Source organism: Myodes glareolus, chromosome 18 (genome assembly GCF_982192425.1).
Source record: "Myodes glareolus chromosome 18, mMyoGla1.1, whole genome shotgun sequence".
In the NCBI taxonomy this organism is placed as follows: Eukaryota; Metazoa; Chordata; class Mammalia; order Rodentia; family Cricetidae; genus Myodes; species Myodes glareolus.
In genome coordinates, this window is record NC_142043.1 from 69,709,517 (window position 1) to 69,733,585 (window position 24,069).

Genomic DNA, 24,069 nt, shown 5'->3' on the forward strand with positions numbered 1-24,069 from the left:
ATCAGCATGTACTTTACCCTTGGGAGAACTTGTTTCCTGGTTCTTTGGAAATAAAACAACAATGAAAAAAACAGCCCTGAGGGAGGCTGGGGACACCTCACTGGCCAGTTGGAGATGAGCCTAGGCTATGCACAGACCTTTCCTCAAAACCGAAAACCACAACAATGGCTAAAGATAGTCCCGGGATATAACAGAGAGATGTTGCCCCTGTCCTTGGGCAGAGCTAAAGACACAGCCTGAGCCTGTTGTCAGCACTAAATCTGAAAGGCTAGAATAGTTCCCAGCAAGCCAGGTTGGTTGGCGGTTGGCACGGCCCCAAGGTCCTTCAGGTCGAGAAACTTCTTTTGCTTTTTAAGGGTGATCTCCTTTTCAGGTCACTATTGTGGCCTTCCAGTTACCTGTTCACTGTGTATTTATTTTAAATATAATTAATATGGGCTGGAGAGATGGCTCAGAGATTAAGAGCACTGCCTGTTCTTCCAAACGTCCTGAGTTCAATTCCCAGCAACCACATGGTGGCTCACAACCATCTGTAATGAGATCTGGTGCCCTCTTCTGGCCTGCAGGCATACACACACAGACAGAATACTGTATACAAAATAAATAAATAAATATTTTTTTTAAAAAAGTAAATAAATAAATATAATTAACAGGTTTCCTGCTCCTTCCCCCCATTATAGGTTTCTCTGCCAACGCAGTAAGCCAAGCTGAACTGAAAAAGTATAACAACAGGTTTACCTGAGTAAAACAACTCCCGGGTGGATTCTCCAGTCTCAGAGATCGAGGCTGGAAAAGTCACATGCCCAAACTAAAGCAGGGAGATTATAGAGCTTGTAGGCGCGGGTGATGATGTGTCTGTCACAAGCCGGGTTTGTGCCCAAGTGTGACCTAAAGTTGGGCGCTCAGGCAGGACTTGGGCCGCTGACAACTTCAGGGGAGGAAGCTGCAGCAGTTGCCAAGAGCTGGAACTGGACTTTTGGTGCCTTCCCTCTGTCTGGAGAGTCTGAGTGGGCAGGATTTGGAGATAGAGACAGGAATGGGGGCTCTCCAGATTGTGCAAGGTCGAGCTGGAGGTTCCAACTGAACAATAATGTTTTGTATTTATTCTCTGAGAATTTCATGCATGTATACAATACATTTTGATCATATCTACTTCCTGACACAACATCCCCCCACATCTCCCTGCCACGTCTCCTTTTTAAGTTATTGATTTATTTAATGTGTTATATAAATGTTTTGTCTGCATGTTTGTAAGCATAGCACATGCATGCCCGGTACTCTCAGAGACCAGAGGAAAGCATAGGCCCCACTTGGAATGGAGCAGCAGACGGTGGTGAGCCACCACGTGGGTGCTGGGCGTCAAATCTGGGTCCTCTGGAAGAGCAGACAGTGCTCTTAGTCACCATCTCTCCAGCACCCCCTCTGCCCCCCATTTCTATAAACCATTGAGTCCAGCCAGTGCTGCCCATACACCCATGCTTGTGGGGCCATCCACTGGGCCATGGAAAATCCTACCAGGGCCAGCAGCTTTCGAGATAGGTGAAGAGACTCAAGCCTGAGACCCGAGTTCAATCCTAGGGACCCATATGCTGGGAGCATTGACTGCTGAGCTGTCTGCTGACTTCTGCGAGTACTCACATGAACACACACACACACGCACGCACAACATACCCCCCCCACACGCACGCACAACATACCCCACACACACACGCACGCACAACATACCCATACACACACACACACACATGCTACAAAATTTTAGACCTGATTCTCTATACACTAGCAGCCTTCAGTTACCAATAGTAACTTAGCTAGGTGTGGGGTCCTGTAAGCTACTCCTCTGTTTGTTTAACTATCTGTCTGTCTGTCTGTCTATCTACCTGTTTGTTTGTTTGTTTATTTATTGCCCCCACCCACAGGGTTTCTCTGTGTAGCCCTGGCTGTCCTGGAACTCTGTAGACCAGGCTGGCCTCAAACTCAGAGATTTGCCCGCCTCTGCCTCCTGAGTGCTGGGATTAGAGGTGTGAGCCACCACCATCCAGCATATTTTTTCTGTTTATTTATTTTTATTTTGAATGTCTATTCCACTTCCTTAAAAAAATTATTTATTATGTATACAGCATTCTGCCAAAAGAGGGCACCAGCTCTCACTGCAGGTGGTTGTGAGCCACCATGTAGTTGCTGAGAATTGAACCCAGAACCTTTGGAGAAGCAGCCAGTGCTCTTAACCTCTGAGCCATCTCCTCAGCCAGTGTACCCACTTTCTTACCCCCCCCCCCCACACTCCTACTGCTGGAAATTGATCTCAGGACCTCCACATGCTGACCGAGGACCTCCCACGTGCTGACCGAGGACCCCCGACATGCTGACTCACTCTCTACCACTAAACTACACCCCTGTCTTCTGAGATCAATTTAAAAATAGGTTTATTATTTTTTAGATGTTGTGTGTATGTGTGTGCGTGTGTGTGTAATGGGTATGTGTAGGTGAGTTCAGGTGCCCACTGAGGCCAGAAGCCAAAGGCATCATATTGTAACACAGGCTGGCATAGAACTTAGCGTGTAGCCCAGGCTAGTTGGTCTCAGGGGGCCGCCACGCGTGACTGCAGCGTGAGTTTCACAGCTGTGCAGTCTTCTGGCCCGAGCTCCCGAGACAGGGCTCCCTGTGTGCTGTGCTCGGCTCAGCTCAGAACAGTTGTTTGCCAAGAGAGCAGCCCATTGGAGCTCCAAGTGAGGCGTCCCTATGGGTGCCTTAGCTTTCGCATTTGCTCAGCCCTTTGAGAATCACCAACCAAAGCTATGTTTCTAAGCAGGGCACGGTGGCAAATGACTGGAATCCCAGTACTGTGAAAGCAGAGGCAGAAGGATCAAGAACTTGAGGCCAACAGTCCTCCCAGATTAAAGTCCAGGCCAAAACAAACAAGTACCAGGTGTTGGGACTGTTATGTTAAGGTGTGTGACTTTGTTTATCCTGCATTTGTTTAACTCTGTGAAGCTGTGATTCTTTGCCTGTCTCTAACACCTGATGATCTAATAAAGATCTGAACGGCCAATAGCGAGGCAGGAGAAAGGATAGGCGGGGCTGGCAGGCAGAGAGAATGGATAGGAGAAGACTGGGAGAAGGGGTTTGGAGGAGCAGTAGCCTGAGAAGGCGGAGGACATCATGGCCTGGTCATCCAGTTATACAGCAGTCTATGGAGTAAGAGTAAGATTTAAAGGAAGAGAACGGGAGAAATACAGAGGCCAAAGGGTAGACAGGATTATACAAGGTAAGAAAAACAGGCAAGAAACAAGCCAAGCTAAGACGGGATGTTCTTAAACAAGAATAAGACTCTGCGTTATTCTTTTGGGAGATGGGTGGCGAGTCCCTCAAAAGAGTCGGAGGAGGTTAATATCATATTACTATAGCCAGGTGGTGATGGTGCACGCCTTTAACCCCAACACTTGGAAGTTCGAGTGCAGCTTGGTCTACAAAGTGAGTTCTAGGACAGCTAAGACCGTTACACAGAGAAACCCTGTCTTGAAAAACCAAAAAGAAAAGAAAGAAAGAAAGAAAGAAAGAAAGAAAGAAAGAAAGAAAGAAAGGAGAAAGAAAGGAAGAAAGAATCCCTCAAAGGTGTACCTAGCCACTTGGGTGTTGGTTAATTCCAAATGTAGTCAAGTTGACAACCAAGAACAGCCATCACAAGTCCATCCCTCGTTAACTTGGCACAAAACCATAAGTCCTTATGTCATGTTTAATTTCCAAACGAAAACAATAACCAGCCTAACATAATATAACTGTCCAAGGTACGATGGCAAATGCATTATATATTTAAGCAGGTCACAGTTATACATAGGATAACAATCCATTGTACAACCACAAAATACATTATAAATTTTAGAATAGGAACAGAGGCAGGCAGATCTCTGTGAGTTCAAGGCCAGTCTGGTCTACAAGAGCTAGTTCCAGGACAGATTCCAAAGCCACAGAGAAACCCTGTCTCGAAAAACAAAAACCAAAACCAAACAAAAAACAAAACAAAACAAAAAATAGAATAGGGAGCAATGTCCCTTCAGGGACAACTTAAATATGATGGCCACCGATATTCTCTTAGTTGACTTTACATAACCCGATAAAGGATTAAAGGATGCAGGAAAGAAAACACGGGTGTCTGTCAGCTGGCTAACTTTATCTGGCATCTTCTCCTTTGTCAGTCTACCTGCAGGTGTCAGGAGCGACCAATCAGTTTCATCACTTCCCACAAATTGCCATTTTTTTTTCTTTTTTTTGAGACAGGGTTTCTCTGTGTAACTCATTTTTTTTTTCTTTTTTTGAGACAGGGTTTCTCTGTGTCACTCTGGCTGTCCTGACAGGAGGAGCGGTGAGCAGCACCCTCTAGGGCTGCTAGTCCTTGAGCAGGCCTCGGTAGAAACCGTGAGTCTTGTCATAGCAAGCCAAGAAGCTTGGATTCCTCAGTTCTCAGCAGGGCTAGTTATCTGCAGAGCCTGACTGGAGTCGGTGTACAGCCCTTGTCCTGGGGTGTCGGAGGACTTGACAGTGCTTTGGAACTCTATGGCCACCAGGTCTGGAGTGTCTCTTGCTTACTCTTTGCTGGCTCCAATCTCAGTTCTCCACATCCTACTGTCTTACTCCCCCAGCTACTTCTTCCCTCCACGCTTCTCTACCGTCTTACTCCTCCAGCTACTTCTTCCCTCCATGGCTTCTCTACCATCTTACTCCCCCAGCTACTTCTTCCCTCCATGGCTTCTCTACCGTCTTACTCCTCCAGCTACTTCTTCCCTCCACGGCTTCTCTACTGTCTCTCTGCTTTCTTCTTTTTATTTTTTACCCTATGTATTTATTCTGTGTGTACGTGTGTGTGTGCTTATGTGAACATGTGATGGTCAGAGGACAACTTTTGGGAGTCAGTTCTCTCCTTCCACCACGAGGGTCCCAGGGATCAAACTCAGGTTGTCAGGCTTAGTGGGTAAGAACACAGACTGCTCTTCCAAGGCACCTGGCTTGGATTCCCAGCACCCACATGGCAGCTCACAGCCATCTGGAACTCCAGGTCCAGGGGATCCATACCCTCCTCTGGCTCCTTCAGGCACTAGACACGAACACAGTGCCAGACACGGTACAGCCAAAACACCCCCCCCACACACAAAATCACTTTAAAAACATGGTACAAGCTGCTTCAAACAGCCCTGGCCGGGGACATGCCTTCAGGGTCTCTCAAAGCCCTGTGGTGCTGGCAGAGGGTGATCTGGCTGAGAGCTGACTGATGGTTCTTTTGCTCCAGGCAGCCAGAGTCCCATGTCTGTGGCTTAGGGAGTCAGCCTGTCCTGCACCAGCTTTGATTACTTGCAGGAAAATGAGCATCGGGCATGCTTGAGGTCAGCATGTAAAAACCAGTATTATCATTAATAACGTCTAAGACTTTAGCTGTCTGTAAGGGCAACTAACACCCAGGCCAGGCATGGTGGCTCTGCCTGGGTTCCCGCAGACTGCCTTTGAGGGACAGTGGTATGGAAGCGTGGTAATTTCCGTGATTGCTCCACTTCCGGTGTGTGGATAAAGGCTGCTGGAGAGATGAAGATGGTGTACTGGCGCAGACGTCTTTTTAAATCTCTTCCTCCTAACAGGAAGCTGTGGGCTGTGAGGACGGACGTGATCGAACGATTATCTCAATTTAGCAGAAGCGTCTGCGTTTTTAAGGCTTTGGAGACTTGTCTGTAGCATGATTAATAAAAACCCAGAGACAGATATTGGGGTTCAACTTGAAAGTCAGAAAAGCAAAGCAGACACCCACTGGCTCTTATCTCTACCTCAGTCTGAAATGGTGATCCTGCCTCCAGGAATCTCAGAATGAGGCTGAGAAGCTGTCTCCTCCCATTTTATAATCCTCTCTAGTTCTGGGATTAAAGGCGTGCACCACCACCACCGGGTTTCTATGGCAAACTAGTGTGGCTACTGGGATTAAAGGTGTGTGTCACCACTGCCTGGTCTGTAAGGCTGACCAGTGGGACTTTTTTACTCTCTGATCTTCAGGCAAGCTTTATTAAAATACAACTAAAATCACTACATTTGTGTTTTGAGATAGGATGTCACTATGTAGTTCCAGTCCTGTGCAGGGACTCACTATATAGACAGGGTGACCTTGAACTCACAGAGCTGCCTACCTCTGCCTCCCAGGGAGGGATCAAAGGTGTGTATCACCACACCAGGCTGTTTATTGACAAGATCTTGTAGCTCAGAACTAGTTGTACAGCTGAAGGTGACCTTCACCTTCTGACCTTCCCACCTGCACCTCCCAAGCGTTGAGACAACAGGCGTGCCCTGTGAACAGTCAAAGCAAGCTCGGTTCCAGCTGAGCTGCATCCCAAGCCCCATGTGACTGCTGTCACCCTGACAGTGTTTCAATCTTACGCCTCAAGCCTGATTGGCACCAGAAAGGAGGTCGGACACCCCGGGGTGGGGACAGTTTAGATCGTGGAAGGGACAGGAACGCAGAGACCTTTGGATAAATGAATGATTGCGCATTCACAAGGATGGTTGACCATTTATGAAGAAATGCCAAGGGTTAGGGAAGGGCGGGTGAGGAACTGAATAGACTTTGTGACTGTGTGGGAAGACTGTGGTCATTCATACCGAATACAGTCATGTGCTAAGCCTTTTGAGGAGCATTGCATATAAAAAGGTTACATATCATTAACTTCTCTGTGAGCATAAGAGGCGCTCTCCTTCCCCGACACGGGACTGTAAGAGTGACTAAGTCGGTCAAAGTTAACTTTAAGTGTTCTGGGCCAACTGTGGGGGTGCCCGCCTTTAGTCCCAGCATTCGGGGCGCGGAGGCAGGTGCGTCTCCGTGAGTTTGAGGCCACTCTGGTCTACAGAGCAAGTTCCAGGACAGTCAAGACACAGAGAAACACTGTCTCAAAAAAAAAAAAAAAAGTATTCAAAAGTATTCTGTTTTTCCTACCCACGCCTCCCTGGTGGAGCTGAGGACCAAACCCAGGGTCCTGCATTTGCTGGAAAAGTATCCTGAATGCCTTTAGAATCCTTCCTTTTTCTCCTTTTTAATTTTTTTGGGGGAGGGATTTCTTTTCTTTTTCCTATTTGTTTGTTTATTTTTGGTTTTGGAGACAGAGTTTCTCTGTGTAGTCCTGGCCGTCCTGAAACTCACTCTGTAGACAAGGCTGGCCTTGAACTCAGAGATCCACCTGCTTCTGCCTCCCGAATGCTGGGATTAAAGGCGTGCGCCACCACCACTCGCAACTCAGAGATCCACTTTGCCTCCGCTCCTGAGTGCTGGAATTAAAGGCGTGCGCCACTATGCCCAGTTTACCTCCAGAATCTTAGTCATCCTGTTCCCAAGATAGTATAACTCCAATTATGTATTATGAGAGATTATATGCAGTACAGACCCATCAGAGTAAAACATTCAAAGTTTTGGCAGGGTCCAGTTTGACACCTTCATAGGCAGAGACAGGCCCATCTGTGTAAATTCAAGGATAGTCCTGAGCTCATAATGCACTCCAGGTCAGCCAGACCACAGAGTGAGGCTGTTTCAACAAACCAAGCAAGCAAGCAGGCACTGACTGTTCTTCCAGATGACCCAGGTTTAATTAATACCCACCACTGTAGTCTGTAATTACAGGAACTGGTGATCTGACTCCCTCTTCTGACCACTGTGGGAATTGCATGCATGTGGTCCACAGGGCCTGCAAATCATCTCAACACCTAAATATTTGCATAGGGTCTCACTATGTACCTCAGACTGTGCCTCAAACTCAGAGATCCGTCCGTCTCTGTCTCCTGAGTATTGTAAGCCAGTCTTTTAAAGTTGAATGATTGTAAGTTTTCATTTGTGTGCACTTGTGGAGGTCAGAATTTATCTACCAAGTGGGTGCTGGCAATGAACTGTCATCAGGTTTGGTGTGCTATGGATGTTCAGCCCTTCCCCTGGCCCCCTGAGGTCAGAAGAGTGGAGGACATACACGACCCAAATCAGACATAAATTTGAAACTTATTTAGGGGTCTAGTTCCCTCTTCTGGCCTGCAGTCATACACAGACAGAATATTGTATACATAATATTTAAAAAAAAGAAAAAAAATAAAGTTAAAATAAGAAGACTGGTCTGGTTTCCCCAGAGACCACTAATGAGGCCTCCCAAGAGTCCTCTCTGGGCCAGAAAGTACACGGGCCGTCCTGTGTTAATCTCATGAGTGCAATTACTATGTCACATCTAGGAGCAAGAGATGGCTCAGTGGTAGGAGCACTGCCTGCTCTTCCAGAGGACATGGGGTTCCATTTCCAGCACCCACATAGCTGCTCAGAGTTGTCTCCAACTGCAAGACCCCTCACTTAAACACACATGCACATAAAATACATTTTAAAAAGGTAACTTGTATCCTATGTTGGCCTCAACTATGGGTCAACCTGCCTCTGCCTCCTGAGTGCAGGATTAAAGGCGTAGGGCACCACTGATGTACTGTATTCTGCAGAAGATCATACCAGTCCTGTGCTTGCCATCACAAGTAACCAACTTGTGGGTTTTGCCTTTATAAACTCCCACGTCACTCATTTTGGAGTTATCTCTGGACTGTAGCAAAGAGTACAAGGCACCCAGTGTATGGCTTAGAACTAAACTCATAAAGCCACCCCCAATCTCAGACCATAAAAGCTCAAAGGGATCCCAAGACAGCTTTGGAGGACCTGAGCTCTTGTGGTACATGAATACCACAGCTGTGATTACCGAGACCTTTTCTTCCAGCAAACCCTTTCACACGACCCAGGCCACACATAGCAATCACTTCAGTGTTTAAGTATTTTATTAGTCAAGATAAGACAGTATAAAAACATTTTAGGGAGACAAGTTCTCATCACATTGCCTAAACTCTTCAAGCGAAACGCTGCTCCATTCTGGGTAAAGACAGATGCCATGATGTTTAGCTGATGTGGTCCAGCACTGACAGCTGCTAACACAGTAAAAAAAAAAAATTCTCAGGATCCATATCAGCTTCAGTAGCAGCAAATCCTAAAATTTCAGAAAAGGAACATCCTCAGAAAAGCTCAGGCTAATCCAACCCTTTAAACCGCTCTCCCAAGCTGCCCTTAGTAACGACTCAGTTCTTAACTACAGCAACAGGTCAACTAGAACACTCACCGTAACAGCAAGCAGGAGGAAATGCTCGCTCTCCAGACACTGGCATGACTGGGCAAGCACAATCACGCCATCCTGGGCCACTTCCGAGGACAGATTTCACCCTAGGCTGGGTTCTCAGGTCAGCTCATAATCTAGATGAGGAAACCAGGTTTCTGTGTGGTCTTCAAAGCTCACTCTAGAGACGAAAATTGGACAGTCAATGACAAGCAGGGACCAGCTACATCAGTAGAGCATTTGGGACACTGGATTTCATCCCAAGGGAGAAAATAGTGTACCCAAAATAAGGATTCAGGCTCCCCAAGAGAGTCAGATTTATAGTTGACATCAGGATAAGTGTCAGAGACTCTAGTCTGTGAAATCATCATTCCCAATTTAGGGAGACCTGAATCAAGAGCATCATCTTAAAATACACCAGCCTCAGTTTGTAAAAAATACAACAGAAGCCCAAGGATTGTTAGTCTGAAAAAAAGAAAACGGTTGTGGTAGGTCAACCATTTGGGGCCGAGGTAGAATTACAAGAAATTCAAAAAACACCAAGTCGCTGGACCATAACTGCCAAAAACCACCTAGAGGTGGTACAACCACAGTTAAGCACAAAAAAAAATCTTAAAAAAGCCCACAACACCCAAAGAACTCTTTGCAACCAGAGCTGTCTAGAGAAAATGTCTGAGCTAGAAGCAATGCAACAAAGCACCCAAATGGAAAAAAATTTATGGGGGTGGTGGCTCATGGTCTTAATCCCAGCCATTTTAAATTTGAATTAGGTTAAAGCTGGGAATGGTGGCATGTCTATGGAATCTAGGGTTCCGGCAGTCGAGAGGCTGGGAAATGGGTCAGCGATTAGGAGCACAGGCTGCTTTTCCAGGATCCGGATTAAATTTCCAGTACCCACATAGCAGCTTACAGCTCTACCTCTAGTACAGGGGCTCTGACGAGCTCATAACATTTTTAAAAAATAAGCATCAAGCAAGGGACAAACAAACGCTAATGGCCGTGACGCCTTGCTAAGAAAACCGTCTTTGAACAACAGAAGGACCTTCTGTCGCCCAATACTAACCTTCCTTCAGGAGGAAGCGGCCAGTGGGTATCCTCAAACCCCTAACAGGAAGCAAAGACAGAAGCAAACCGTTAAGAACTCCAGGCCAAGGAAGCTCGAATCCCAGCTACTGCAGACTCCGGCCAGGGACGGTCAGAGCGCTGCGGTGATGGCGTCAGCGGGACACTCAGAATCACCAGAGGTCATCATTACCGTCGCTCCCCCGGGACCATCCCCTCCACATCCCGCCCTGCGCTCGCACCATTCACTCACCATCGTGGCCCTGGGTCCCGCTGGCGCGGATCAGGGACCTGGGGAGAGAGAGAGAGCAGTGTGAGCACAGGCCCGAGAGACTGCGGCCCACGTCCCACACCCCGGGCTGGGTCAGTTCCAAGGGTGGCGTCACGGAGACATCAGAAACTCTAGTCTGTAAATGTGGGTCATCCTGCCCAGCCCCACGCCGCAGAGCCCTCCCTACGGGACACGAGAGTACCTGCAGCACTTCTGCACAGCGCGCAAGGGATGCAGGTACAATGCAGAGCACAGAGCAACGCGGCAGACTCGCACACAAAGAGACCCACTGCCGCCCGCCCACGCACTTTATAGCCGCGCCAGCCCGGGGTCCTGACGCTTGTAGTCGTCTTCGGATATGCCTGACCCGGGCGCGCTGATCAATGCGGAGGGAACGAAGTGGAATTATGTCGCTCACTTCTCTGGGTAGAGAATCATGTATGACTTGTGATTTCTGCTAAATTACCAAAGAAAAGGAAAACAAAAATGAAAGCAGGCGGGCGGCCTAGACGCCCTTGGTGGGGTAAAGACCCCGGAGAGACTGCTGGGTTCCTACGCTCTCTGGCCGCTTGGAGGTGTTTGGCTGTGCTGCTTCTGTTCTGATCCAGGCTACCTATGGGACTCAGGTCACCTCCACCAGAACGATCTGAATTTGCATCTCAGCTTCTGCTCCCCATCCTTTTTATTAAAAAATGGATAGCTTTATTGGGTAGTAAACTTTTCTCCCCACCACCCCCACCGTATCCCTGGCTCATTTGTAACTAATTAGATAGTCCAAGATGGGATCCAACCATGCTTAGAATTACAGGCGTGACCACTACCAGTTCAGACATCTTCGTCATTTTTTAAAAAGATTTTAAAAATTAATATTATGGCCGGGCGTGGTGGCGCACGCCATTAATCCCAGCACTCGGGGACAGAAGCAGATGGATCTCTGAATTCCAGGTCAGCCTGGTCTACAAAGCAAGTTCCAGGGCAGCCGGGGCTATTACACAGAGAAACCCTGTCTCGAAAAACACAAACAAAGGAATTAATTTTATTTATGTATGTGTGCGTGCACCACAGGTGTGCAAGTGCTTGCTGAGGCCAGCCAGAGCGCTTTGGATGCTTTGGTTACGGGAAGCTGGGAGGCACCTGCTGTGGGTGCCCTGCATGGAGCCAGGACCTCCAAAGAGCAGTGAGTGCTCCTAACCGCTGAGCCCCCTTTGTCATTTTTCTCAGAGGGCAGTTCTGCACCACTCAAAACTTCTGCCTTCACTTCCTAATGCTGAAATCGTATGTGTGAGCCACTTTGAGCGTCTCTGGCTTCGTTTTTAAAATTACATTTTAGCTGGGAGGTAGCGGTGTACAATTTTAATCCCAGCACTCAGGAGGCAAAGGCAGCAAATCTCTGTGTTCAAGGCCAGCCTGGTCTACAATGGTGGTTCCAGGACAGCCAGGGCTACACAGAGAAACCCCCTGTCTTGAAAATCATACATACATACATGCATGCATACATACATACATACATACATACATACATACATAAATGTTGGAGGGCCGGACTGTGCCCTTTATGGAGCTGAAGGATGGTTTGAGTAAGACCCTAACTCAGAAAAAAGATTATAAATGAAATTTGGAAGGTCACTGTGCACGCAAGAAATGGATTTTTACTGTACTTTTCTCAGTTATTCCATCTGCCCTCTTTCCCTTAAAGGTTGTAACCTTCCATCAAAACTCTTGTAAGGCTGGGGGTGAGGCAGGCAGATTTCTGAGAATTCAAGGCCAGTCAGGGCTATGCAGAGATTCTGCCTTAAAACATAATATATAAACCTTTTAAAATCTAAGAATACTATAGTAATTATTTATTTGATAAGCTTTTCAGTTCCCAGAGGCCCGGTTTCCACCGGGGAGGACTATGGGAAGAGGCTGCTTTCAGTTCTATACTGTGTACATGTTCCGACTAGACATGACTTCTAATAGTCTGGTGTGGCTTAGCAATAAACCCATCTCTAATGAGCAGTTTATGAACATAATCACCCTGACCTCAAGAATTAGTTTTTGGTCATTAAACTCTTGCTGATCTGCTGCGTAGGAATATTCTGGAACTGAAGGCTGACCCTGGCCCAGCTAAGTGACTTATTCTCAGTGGCGCTGGGGCCCAAGGATGATGTCATCACACCAATAGGATGGAGACCCATGGGTCAATAGGGCTTTGATTGGAAGCATTTATTTTCCTGATTTTCTGCCTGTTTATTCAGGCCTTGGACATGCTAGGTAAATGGTCCATTATTTCACTGGGCTTACTGCCTGGAAGGAGGAGGGAGGATAGAGAGAGTGGGTGTGAGAGTGTGTGTTATAATCCCAGCGTTTGAGGCCAGCATAGTCTAAATAGCACATTCCAGCACAGCCAAGGCTACATAGAAAGACCATCTCTGTCTCACAGACAGACACACAAACAAATGTCCCACCTCCCCCCCAAAAAAAAAAATAAAAATAAAAAGAGAGCCAGACCTGGTGCCTGGTGGCAAAAGTGTCCAATCTCAGCTTAGGGGTTCAGGAATGGGAACTGAATAGAAGTTCAGGGTCAGGCTGAGCTGGAGGAAGTCTGAGTGTAGCCAAGGCAGCTCTGTGCAAGGTCTTAAAAAGTAATAAAGAGCCAGGTGGGGAAAAAAAAAGATGGCTCTCAGAATCTGAGCCAGGCAGAACTGCATAGTGACTGAGACTCTGTCTCAAAGAACACAGGAGAAGTTACAGAGGGCTGAGCTCGGTGAGGAAGCCTTGACTAGCACATACGATGCTCTAGGCCAGGGGTTCTCTCCCGTCCTGACGTTGTGACCCTTTAACAGTTTCTCATGTTAGGTGACTCCCTCCAAATGTAAAATTATTTTCATTGCTACTGCATAACAGTAAATTTGCTGTTATGAATCATAATGCAAATCTATTTTCCAACAGTCTTAGTGACCCCGTGAAAAGGACCTACGACCCCAAAAGGGGTCACGGTTGCAGGTTGAGAAACACTGCTCTAGATTCAGTCCCGGGGAGGTAGGGGGAGAGTTCAAAGCCATCAGAGTCCCTGATGCCCTCTACACGGAGCTCCAAACTATTTCCCATAAATGATCCCCAACGTCATCAAAGTGAGCACCTGCGGCTAAGATCCTCTGCCTAACACATAGAAAACCCACACTTAAACTCAACAAAATCCCCCAAATCCCTGCTCTGGTGAACACAAAACCAGGGAACACACATAAACCCAGCAGTCCTCACCCCTCCCAACAGACACACGGACAAAACATAGTTATAACAGTTTATTTAGAATATTTACATTATAAGTTTTTTTTTTTCTAACTTTAGTGTTGCAAAGAAGAGACTCTACACAGGGTGGCAGTGTTGATTCTCCGGTGGCAGGAAAAACGCCATCTTTACAGTACTTGGATTAGATGCAAAGAGTACGGATTATACCACAAAACGATAATAAGGACAAGCAGGTAAGTAAAGTTTTAGCGTGGAAGACTAAAGTTAGAAATACACAGTGCAAAAAAGGTGATGAGAGCGAGTCTGTCTCAGGGATGACTCAGGGAAATAGAATAGACAGACTATTAACTTTAGCTGCTCTGTATTAGGACCAGACCCTGAGACTCTCATGGGTCCCTGGGCAGTGAGACCAATACTTTAAATTTAACACATCATTAGGTAGGTCTAAGAACAAAATCCCCTTACTCTGTTAAAATAAAATACTGTAGACAGACAAACTGGCAGTGTTACTGTGGATATAAAGAACATAAACGTACAAAATTTAACAGTCAACTCAATTACCTTCTTAAAGGCTGAAACTTTACAACGACAACAGGAGGGAAGGACCAACCCTGACAGTGCAAAGGCAGTCCTCAAGAGCCACAAGTCTGCGGTCCTGAGGACACCGGGAGGGCGAGGAGGGGCCTCTAATCCACCTCCTCGATGGTGGGCCCCGACCCGGAGCCCCCCTTGGGCGCCTGGGCCCCGAAGCCCCCAGCCCCGGGAGCACCCGCGCCCTGGTACAGCCCGCTGATGATGGGGCTGCACACCCTCTCCAGCTCCTCCCGCTTATGCACGAACTCCTCCTTCTCGGCCAGCGTGTTGGCGTCCAGCCAGGAGATGACCTCCTGGCACTTGTCCAGCACCTTCCTCTTGTCCGCCTCGCTGAGCTTGCCCTTGAGGCCCTCGTCCTCCACGGCGCTCTTCATGTTGAAGGCATAGGACTCGAGCGCGTTCTTGGCCGCCACCCTCTCGCGCTGCACGTCGTCCTCGGCCTTGTACCTCTCGGCCTCCTGCACCATGCGCTCGATCTCCTCCTTGCTCAGCCGGCCCTTGTCGTTGGTGATGGTGATCTTGTTGGCCTTGCCCGTGCTCTTGTCGGTGGCCGTGACGTTCAGGATGCCGTTGGCGTCGATGTCGAAGGTCACCTCGATCTGGGGCACGCCCCGGGGCGCCGGCGGGATGCCGCTGAGCTCGAAGCGCCCCAGCAGGTTGTTGTCGCGCGTCATGGCCCTCTCGCCCTCGTACACCTGGATCAGCACCCCGGGCTGGTTGTCCGAGTAGGTGGTGAAGGTCTGCGTCTGCTTGGTGGGGATGGTGGAGTTGCGCTTGATGAGCGCCGTCATCACGCCGCCCGCCGTCTCCAGGCCCAGCGACAGCGGCGCCACGTCCAGCAGCAGCAGGTCCTGCACGTTCTCAGACTTGTCGCCCATCAGGATGGCCGCCTGCACCGCAGCCCCGTAGGCCACCGCCTCGTCCGGGTTGATGCTCTTGTTCAGGTCGCGCCCGTTGAAGAAGTCCTGCAGCAGCTTCTGCACCTTGGGGATGCGCGTCGAGCCGCCCACCAGCACCAGGTCGTGGATCTGCGCCTTGTCCAGCTTGGCGTCGCGCAGGGCCTTCTCCACGGGCTCCAGCGTGCCGCGGAACAGGTCCGAGCACAGTTCCTCGAAGCGCGCCCGCGTGATGGACGTGTAGAAGTCGATGCCCTCGAACAGCGAGTCGATCTCCAGGCTGGCCTGCGTGCTGGACGACAGGGTCCTCTTGGCGCGCTCGCAGGCCGTGCGCAGCCGCCGCACGGCGCGCTTGTTCTGGCTGATGTCCTTCTTGTGCTTCCTCTTGAACTCCTCCACGAAGTGGCTCACCAGACGGTTGTCGAAGTCCTCCCCGCCCAGGTGCGTGTCACCCGCCGTGGCCTTCACCTCGAAGATGCCGTCGTCGATCGTCAGGATCGACACGTCGAACGTGCCGCCCCCCAGGTCGAAGATGAGCACGTTGCGCTCGCCCTTGCCCGACCGGTCCAGCCCGTAGGCGATGGCGGCCGCCGTGGGCTCGTTGATGATGCGCAGCACGTTCAGGCCGGCGATCACGCCCGCGTCCTTGGTGGCCTGCCGCTGCGAGTCGTTGAAGTAGGCGGGCACCGTGATCACCGCGTTGGTCACCGGGTGGCCCAGGTACGCCTCGGCGATCTCCTTCATCTTCGTCAGCACCATCGACGAGATCTCCTCGGGGTAGAAGGCCCGGCTCTCGCCCTTGTAGCTCACCTGCACCTTGGGCTTGCCGCCGTCGTTCACCACCTGGAAGGGCCAGTGCTTCATGTCCGACTGCACCACCGCGTCGCCGAACTTGCGGCCGATCAGCCGCTTCGCGTCGAACACGGTGTTCTGAGGGTTCAGCGCCACCTGGTTCTTGGCCGCGTCGCCGATGAGCCGCTCGGTGTCGGTGAAGGCCACGTAGCTGGGGGTCGTGCGGTTGCCCTGGTCGTTGGCGATGATCTCCACCTTGCCGTGCTGGAACACGCCCACGCACGAGTAGGTGGTGCCCAGGTCGATGCCGATCGCCGTGTTCTTGGCCATGGCTCTCTCGCTCTCTCGCTCACTCGGTCTCTCGGTCTCTCTCTGCTGCCGGGGCTCTGCGCTCAGCTCCTGCGAGGCTGCGCTGTGCTCTGCGGCGGGGAGGCTCCGGGGAAGCCGGAAGGTCGGGAACGCGCACTTTCGCTTCTCTCCGCTGGGAGGGAACCTGAGATTCCTTCTGCACCGCAGGCGGCGTCTGGAGCTCTGCTGGCCGCCGGGCGCCTTTATGCAGCGTCCTCCGGTCCCGCCCGCTGTCCCCTGGACCAATCAGCGAGCCGGAGGCGGCCGTGGGGACCGGAATCTTCCAGCAGTTTCGCGTCTGGTGGAGCCTCCCCCGCCTCCTCTGAGTAATCGCTGCGGAGGGTGCTGCCCCTGTCCAGAACTCTCCAGACACTTCTGGGGTTCGCTGGAGAGGCCGGATTCCTGAGGGGAGGGCGGCGGGAGGTGCTGGTGCCACTGTTGTCATGGCGACGCACTGTAGCGGTCCCTTTGGTCAAATGAAGCAGACAAGGGTCAACTCCTGGAGGTCCTGAGCGGTGAGACGCGTGTGAGACTCAGATCATCGAGGGGGTTTAAGGTCTGCAAACCATTTCTACAGGACGGGGGCACAGAAAGTTTCTCAAAAGGGGCGGGATAACGCTTAGCCAAAGAGATTGTGATTGGGTCCTGGCTGCTAGTGACAGCCTGCAGGCGTCCTGAGGAATGCTCGTCCCTCCGTTTTTTCCCATCTTAGGTTTAAAAGGGGAAAGAGAAGAGGTCACGAACTATAGGCGAACTATAGGGTTTTTTTTTTTCTTTCGGTTTTTACATCACGGTTACCGTATCAGCAAGCAGGAGATCGCAGCACAGAGCACTCAGTGTTTACAATAGGATGTCTGTGTGTAAACCCTTGGTTCTCACGTTAGGAGGATCTGTGACCCGAATAAGGAAAGTGTCCCAGCGGGAGGGCAGGGCAGTGTGGACCCTGCCAGGACACAGCCACTCCCTTTGCCTCAGGCTGGAGCCTGGTATTACTAAGAAATAAAACTTTCCATAGAAGTTGGCAGGGTGTGGTGGCTCACACCAGTCATCTCATCACTTGAGAGGCTGAGGCAGGAGGACAGCAGGGAGTTCAATGCCAGCCTAGGTTGCAGAGGGAGAACCTGTCTGAAAACATTTTAAATAAAACCGAGAATGCCAGTTTGGCTTCTCCTTCTCGTATATCTTTGCCAGGCACCTTTCTTTCTGCTCAGTTCCTGGCTCTGATGGCTTTAGTAAGGTCAGGGTTAACTTAGAGTTTTTTGATTCTCCTGCCTATACCTGCTGCCTCTCGCCAGTCCCGTGTTTAAATGGAGAGATAGGGTGTTCTGTCCTGTGATAGCGTCATACCTCACTGTGCATTTAAAGCCAAGTACTGGGTGAGACCCTAAGGCAGAGGTGTTGGGACCCACCTACTGATTGACCTCTTAGCTGTTTGTCCTGGACCACAAGATTCAGTGCCTCATTTATCTCCTGTTTTGAGTACAAATACATTTAGTTGTAAGTGATTTTCCCTGATCCCTTCCCAGTTCCTCCTCCCGTGTAAGGAGTAAAGACCCCTAGTTAGAGGCATGAAACTACAGCATGAGGCTGCTGGGTGTGGTGGCACATGCTGGGGCAGTGCATCGAGAGTTCGTGGCCAGCCAGGGCCACAATAGAGCCTGTCTTCAAAATAGATAGATAGATAGATAGATAGATAGATAGATAGATAGATAGATAGATAAAAGAAAATAGAAAAAAAGAGAATTCATTGGAGTCATAGTTCTTAGGTAACAATCCATGACAGGGAGTTGACTATATACACAAATCTTTTTGGTTTTTCTTCCCTTTTATTTTATTTTTTGATATGGTCTCGTGTAGCCCAGGGTATTCTTGAATTCCTGTGTAATAGTCAAGCCTGGTCTTAGGTCTCCATCCCCCAGTTTTGGCCCCCAAGTCCTGGAATCCCAGGCGTGCACCAGCACTCCAGGCCACCCATAGCCTCCTGAGTGTAAATGGGAGGAGCCAGTTTCTGGAGGTAGCCCTGCTTTTGAACACAGCTCCACTGGCATCTTCCCGTGCGTGCTGTGTGCACACAAGTCCATATCAAGACATCTCTTCCTGGAACCCAAGGGCATCTAATTGTTTGTGATGTAGTTTGCTGATCTCAGCTGATGTTTTGAAGATGCATAGATCCCCTTTGTGTCCTTGGCAGGCTGTAGCTTGTTCCACAGTCAGGTCTAATGAATTCAGTTCTAATGAATCACTACCCCGATCTGGTCAAACCGGTTAAACTTCCAGGATTTTTCCATTACTCTGCAGCTCTGGCTGGAGATTCCTCTAGGAGTCCCTGCTAGCTGCCTCATCACTCCCAGAGACCTTCCTACTCCCCACCCCCAGGCCTGCCCCCCACCATCTGTGGCCACTGATAGTCCTGAGTTTGTTCCTTCTGCCCTGGGAATCAGCAGTTCTTTGAAGACATCTTTAATAGACAATTTGGTACAGGGTCTCATTCTGTAGCAAATGATACTCAAGACTCCAGGTCTGCAACACTGACCCACACACACAGTGCTAGAACTAACCGGAATGACCACCACACCCAGTCCACATCCATTTCTCCACACGAAGATATTTGATATTTGTCTGTTCTTTTAGCCTGGGTTCAAAGGCAGAAGCACAGTGATTGGTTTTAATTGCTGGGCAGGAGAACCCCAAGAACCCCAAGCTGCTGGTAGAATCTACCCTTAGAATCCAAGACACCCTAGATCTAATTATTAGCAGCTCTTACCCCCATCCTCCTCCCCTGCGACACACACACACACACACACACACACACACACACACACACACACCCCGAAAGGACCTTGGTTCATTCTGGAATTAGGTTTTTATTGAGGTCCATATTTGGAAATAACAGAGTTCAGAGTTCTGAAGCTGGGAGGCCCTGATGGACTTTTAAAGGGTGGGGAGCTCCAGGGGCAGGAGAGGACACCGAGGACACTGGAGAGGGGAGAACCTTCCTCAGCAGGAGGCTCCAGCATCATTTTTCCTTTCTTTTCTTACAGCTTCTCAGAGCAGCCCGGTTTCCCTCAGTCCTAGTTTTTATCAGATGGTACAGTTCTGAGCAGATGCAAAGGAAGCAAGGAAGTGGTCAGAGCAAGGGATGTGAACCCCCAGGTGCCTTCCTGTTCTGCTCCTTTCGCTTTATTGTTGAGAGTCTCACCGCTTAAACCCAGCTGGCTGGAGCTCACAGGGGTCCTCCTGCCCCAGCTTCTCAGAGGCCTGTGTGACAGGCACCACGCCCTGCTGAGGCAGCCATTCTTAGGCAAATTGCACTCTGGACAGGGGAAGACCTCAGTGTGGTCTGGAGTCTACCTCTGGGTCAAGGGTGTTTTTTGTTTTGTTTATTTTGTGTTTGTTTTGCTTTGTTTGTTTGTTTGTTTTTAACAATGAAGTACTTGTATTCTATTAAATCACCCAGGTTTCTATATGACCATTTCTAAAGTAGGATTACAGGTAACTATTCAGGCTGTGTGGTGGAGCTCCTGTAAGTCCAGAGTGGCACAGGCCCAGGCAAAAAGATGCCTGGGCCATCTCAAGAAACCCAGCCTGGGCCATCTCAAGAAACCCAGCCTTGAAACAGCAAATGCATGGGTGGGTGCTGGGCTGTGGCTCAGTTGTGTGCTTCTCATTGTGTACAAAGCCCAGGGTTAAGCCGGGCGGTGGTGGCACGTGCCTTTAATCCCAGCACTCCAGAGGCGGAGGCAGGCAGATCTCTGTGAGTTCGAGGCTAGCCTGGTCTACAAGAGCTAGTTTCACGACAGGCTCCAAAGCTACAGAGAAACCCTGTCTCGGGGGGGGGGGGGGAGCCTGGGGTAAATTTGCTACCAAGGAAACCAGGGCCAGCATCACACACCTGTGATACCATCAGCGGGAAGGGAGAGGCAGAAGGACCAGAAGGTTGAGATTATCCGTGGCAACATAGTGAGTTTATAGACAGCCTAGAATACACTACACCCTGTCTCGGGAAATAAACACCCCCCAAACTCAGACCAAACAAACATCTGTTTCATAGCGTGGTGGCCTCAAGGACTGACTGGCTAATGCTCCAGTGGCTGTCACAGTGTGCGCTCTGCAGCTGTCGTCACAGTGTGCGTTCTGCAGCTGTCGTCACAGTGTGTGCTCTGCAGCTGTCGTCACAGTGTGTGCTCTGCAGCTGTCACAGTGTGCGCTCTGCAGGTATTGTCACAGTGTGCGCTCTGCAGGTGTTGTCACAGTGTGTGCTCTGCAGCTCTCATCACAGTGTGTGCTCTGTAGCTGTCGTCACAGTGTGCGCTCTGCAGCTGTCGTCACAGTGTGTGCTCTGCAGCTTTCCCATCTTTGATTGGCAGGTCCACACACTCAGCTCCAGCTACTCACTCATTCTTGGTGAGGGCCCCACAAAGCTGGGAACCATTTCAGGCACCCTGGAAGTAATTAAATTAGTTAATACTGGGTTTATATATGCAATCCCAGCACGGAGGGACAGAGGGATTGTCACATTGTCACAGGTTTGAAGCAGCCTGGTCTATAAAGCAAGTTCCAGGCCAGCCAGGGCTACATAGCGAGACCCTTCTCAGAACCCTCTGCTGTGCTTGTATAGAGGGAGAAAGGCTTTGGCTTTACTTATCTAGGACCACAAAACAGAAGACAGAAGTCATTTTATTATGATGCAAAGTTGGGGAGTTTTTAAAGATTTATATTTAATGAAGTATATGTGTGGGGCTGGAGAGATGGCTCAGTGGTTAAGAGCATTGCCTGCTCTTCCAGAGGTCCTGAGTTCAATTCCCAGTAACCACATGGTGGCTCACAACCATCTGTAATGAGGTCTGGTGCCCTCTTCTGGCCTGCAGACATACACACAGACAGAATATTGTATACATAATAAATAAATAAATATTTTTTAAAAAAAAGGTATATGTGTACATCAGTGCAGGGGCCTGGAGGACAGAAAGGGGCACTGGATCCCTTAGAGCTGGAGTTCCAGGTGGTTGTAAGTTTCTAAACCTGGGTCCTGGGTACCAAACACAAGTCCCCTAGGAGAGCACAGCCAGCTCTTACCACGGAGCCATCATCTGTCCAGCCCCTAGTCAGAGTTTGTTAAAACACATTTTTTTTTTTAAACACAGGTTTTGAGGGAAAGAGTTGAGACAGAGAGGACCTTGGGAGTAAAGTGAGATACACCTAAAACACAGGCCTGGGCTTTTCACAGCGGAGTGGCAGCCGCCACAAACTGCCATGGTCCCCACCTGCACAACCAAGATAAGACAGATGTTCCTGCAGTGTTCCAGAGACTATTTATAATGCTGGATAACCACAGCACCCGCCTGCCAGGGACCCACATAGCTTCCTGCATTTTTTTAAGAACCCCATGAAAGATTGGGGTGAGAGAGAAGGCAGGAGCTGAACGGCCAGAGCACATTTCTTCCAATTCCTGCCTTCCTGACACCAGCCTTTCCCTGAGTCAGCCTCTCTACTCACTGACCCCGTAGACTCAGGAGGGCAGCGGTGTGAAGGTCACTCTCTGAGCTGTTGGTGCAGGTGGGTTAGGTGACCACCCAGGAACTCCCCTCCTGCCCCACCCGATCATGGCTCTGCCCCTAAACTCCAGTCTCACCCACTCAACTCTGCCAGAAACGGGAAGGGAAAGCCAGCCCTGTGACCCAGGCGCAGCTGGCACCCGGCACACAGACTCTGCTGGTGTTAAATGTGGAGTCTGGCTGAACTTGCTGTCCCAGAGCAGAGTGGAGAGGACTGGAGAGCCAGGAGGGGAAGAGTTTGCTTTGTTAAGGAGTGTTCCTGAGAATAATGACTGGGCAGCTCCTCCCGGGCCAAACAGTTCCTCCCAGCTCTGCCAGCACTAGAGGTGACCATGCCAAAGCAGAACTAACTGGGATAGGAAAAGGGGGCGGTTTTTTTGTTTTGTTTTACTTTGGTTTGGTTTTTGGTTTTTCCAAGACATGGTTTCTCTGTAGCTTTTGGATCCTGTCCTGGAACTTGCTCTGAAGATCAGGCTGGCCTCGAACTCACAGAGATGCATCTATCTCTGCCTCCCAAGTGCTCAGATTGAAGATGTGTACCACTACTGCCCAGCTCCTGACTGCTTTTTAAAAATTACTTTGAGGTTTTTATTTTGTGTGTATAAGTGCTTTGTCTGCCTGTGTGTCTGTGTACCAATTTTGTGCCTGGTGCCTGCTGAGGCTAATTTTTTTTTCCAGACAAGGTTTCTCTGTAGCTTTGGTGCCTGTCCTGGAACTAGCTCTTGTAGACTAGGCTGGCCTTGAACTCACAGAGATCTGCCTGCCTCTGCCTCCCGAGTGCTGGGATTAAAGGCATGTGCCACCACCGCACGGCGCCAATTGGTTTTTGAGACAATATTTGGGAGCTGGGAACTGGACCTGGGTCTTCTGAGCCATCTCTCCTACCTTATACATCTATGTTTTAAGTTGCTTCTGGTTTGCTTGTTTTTTAGACTTCTGCTTGCCACGTGAGCCTTAAACTCCTGGCAATCCTCCTGCCTTAGCAATTCAAGTGCTAAGGGATCTTCTGGGATCTCCTGAGGCCCCTCACCCTCCTCCTCTTCTTCATCTTCTCCCCTCCGCCATCATGGATGGGGTATATCTGTGTACTCGAGACTAGGCTTTATCTTTTTTTTTGTTTGTTTGTTTTGTTTTGTTTTTCATTTATGCAGGGTTTCTCTCTATCTTTGGAGCCTGTCCTGGAACTAGCTCTAGTAGACCAGGCTGGCCTCAAACTCATGAAGATCAGCCTGTCTCTGCCTCCTGAGTGCTGGGATTAAAGGTGTGTGCCACCACCACCCGGCGAAACTAGGCTTGATCTTATTTATCTATCTATCTATTTATTTATTTATTATTAAAAATTTTCACCTCCTCCCATTTCCTTCCCACTACCCCCACTATCCCTCCCCCCTCCCTCTCCAGTCCTAAGAGCAGTAGGGTTCCCTGCCCTGTGGGAAGTCCAAGGTCCTCCCCACTCCATCCAGGTCTAGGAAGGTGAGCATCCAAACAGACTAGGCTCCCACAAAGCCAGTCCATGCAGTAGAATCAAAACCCAGTGCCATTGTCCTTGGCTTCTCAGTCAGCCCTCATTGTCAGCCACATTCGGAGAGTCCTGTTTGATCCCATGCTCCATCAGTCCCAGTCCAAAAGCTGGCCTTCGTGAGCTCCCATTAGATCAGTCCCACCGTCTCAGTGGGTGGATGCACCCCTCGTGGTCCTGACTTCCTTGCTCATGTTCTCCCTCCTGCTCTTCATTTGGACCTTGGGAGCTAAGTCCAGTGCTCCAGCGTGGGTCTCTGTCTCTATCTCCATCCATCGCCAGAGGAAGGTTTCGTCTGGATGGAACTCCTCAGCACCCTAGGCTTTACCTTTAATAAATTTTATTTTATTGGTGTTTTGTCTGTCTGTATGTCTGTGTGAGGGTGCTCGATCCTGGAGTCACAGACAGTTATGAGCTGCCATATGGGTGATGGGAATTGAACCTGGGTCCTCTGGAGGAGCAGTCAGTGCTCTTAACTGCTGAGCGATCTACCCAGGCCCCAGACTAGTCTTGAACAGGAATCCCCCTGCCTCCAGGGCTGTACCACACCCAGCACTGCTTCATCAGCTGGAAACGATGGAAAGATTGGTGGCTTTCACAATACTAAGCTCACCAAACTGTGGCAGCCACGAGAGAGCAATTCTCAGAGATG

General features: G+C 49.6%; 1 protein-coding gene, 2 long non-coding RNA genes and 2 other non-coding genes across 6 annotated transcripts; 1 reads left to right on the plus strand and 4 right to left on the minus strand.

Moving 5' to 3' along the window:
* Positions 1–3,110: 3,110 nt before the first annotated feature.
* Positions 3,111–6,066, plus strand: LOC146890898 (uncharacterized). Of its 2 annotated transcripts, XR_014998410.2 has the most exons (3): positions 3,111–3,268; positions 4,323–4,565; positions 5,628–6,066. It is a non-coding gene; the product is annotated as an uncharacterized LOC146890898 (long non-coding RNA). The 2 variants fall into 2 exon arrangements; XR_014998409.2 differs by having other exon boundaries at positions 4,323–6,066.
* A 2,733-nt stretch (positions 6,067–8,799) lies between these two features.
* Positions 8,800–10,790, minus strand: LOC146890899 (uncharacterized). The gene is made up of 5 exons (XR_015735514.1): positions 10,682–10,790; positions 10,462–10,499; positions 10,210–10,250; positions 9,153–9,327; positions 8,800–9,023 (listed from the first exon to the last, which is right to left on the minus strand). It is a non-coding gene; the product is annotated as an uncharacterized LOC146890899 (long non-coding RNA).
* On the minus strand, positions 9,456–9,521 carry LOC125402927 (small nucleolar RNA SNORD52). Its single transcript, XR_007232790.2, has one exon. It is a non-coding gene; the product is annotated as a small nucleolar RNA SNORD52 (small nucleolar RNA).
* Positions 10,340–10,402, minus strand: LOC125402928 (small nucleolar RNA SNORD48). Its single transcript, XR_007232791.1, has one exon. It is a non-coding gene; the product is annotated as a small nucleolar RNA SNORD48 (small nucleolar RNA).
* A 2,963-nt stretch (positions 10,791–13,753) lies between the features above and the next one.
* LOC148119221 (heat shock 70 kDa protein 1A) lies at positions 13,754–16,433 on the minus strand. Its single transcript, XM_087898525.1, has one exon. It carries the CDS (start codon positions 16,323–16,325, stop codon positions 14,400–14,402), a length of 1,926 nt encoding a protein of 641 aa, XP_087754651.1. The 5' UTR covers positions 16,326–16,433; the 3' UTR covers positions 13,754–14,399.
* Between the last annotated feature and the right edge of the window lie 7,636 nt (positions 16,434–24,069).

What these genes read in the sequence shown, in the direction of transcription:
- LOC148119221 (XM_087898525.1), bottom strand. Translation starts at nt 16,325, where the DNA reads ATGGCCAAGAACACGGCGATCGGCATCGACCTGGGCACCACCTACTCG.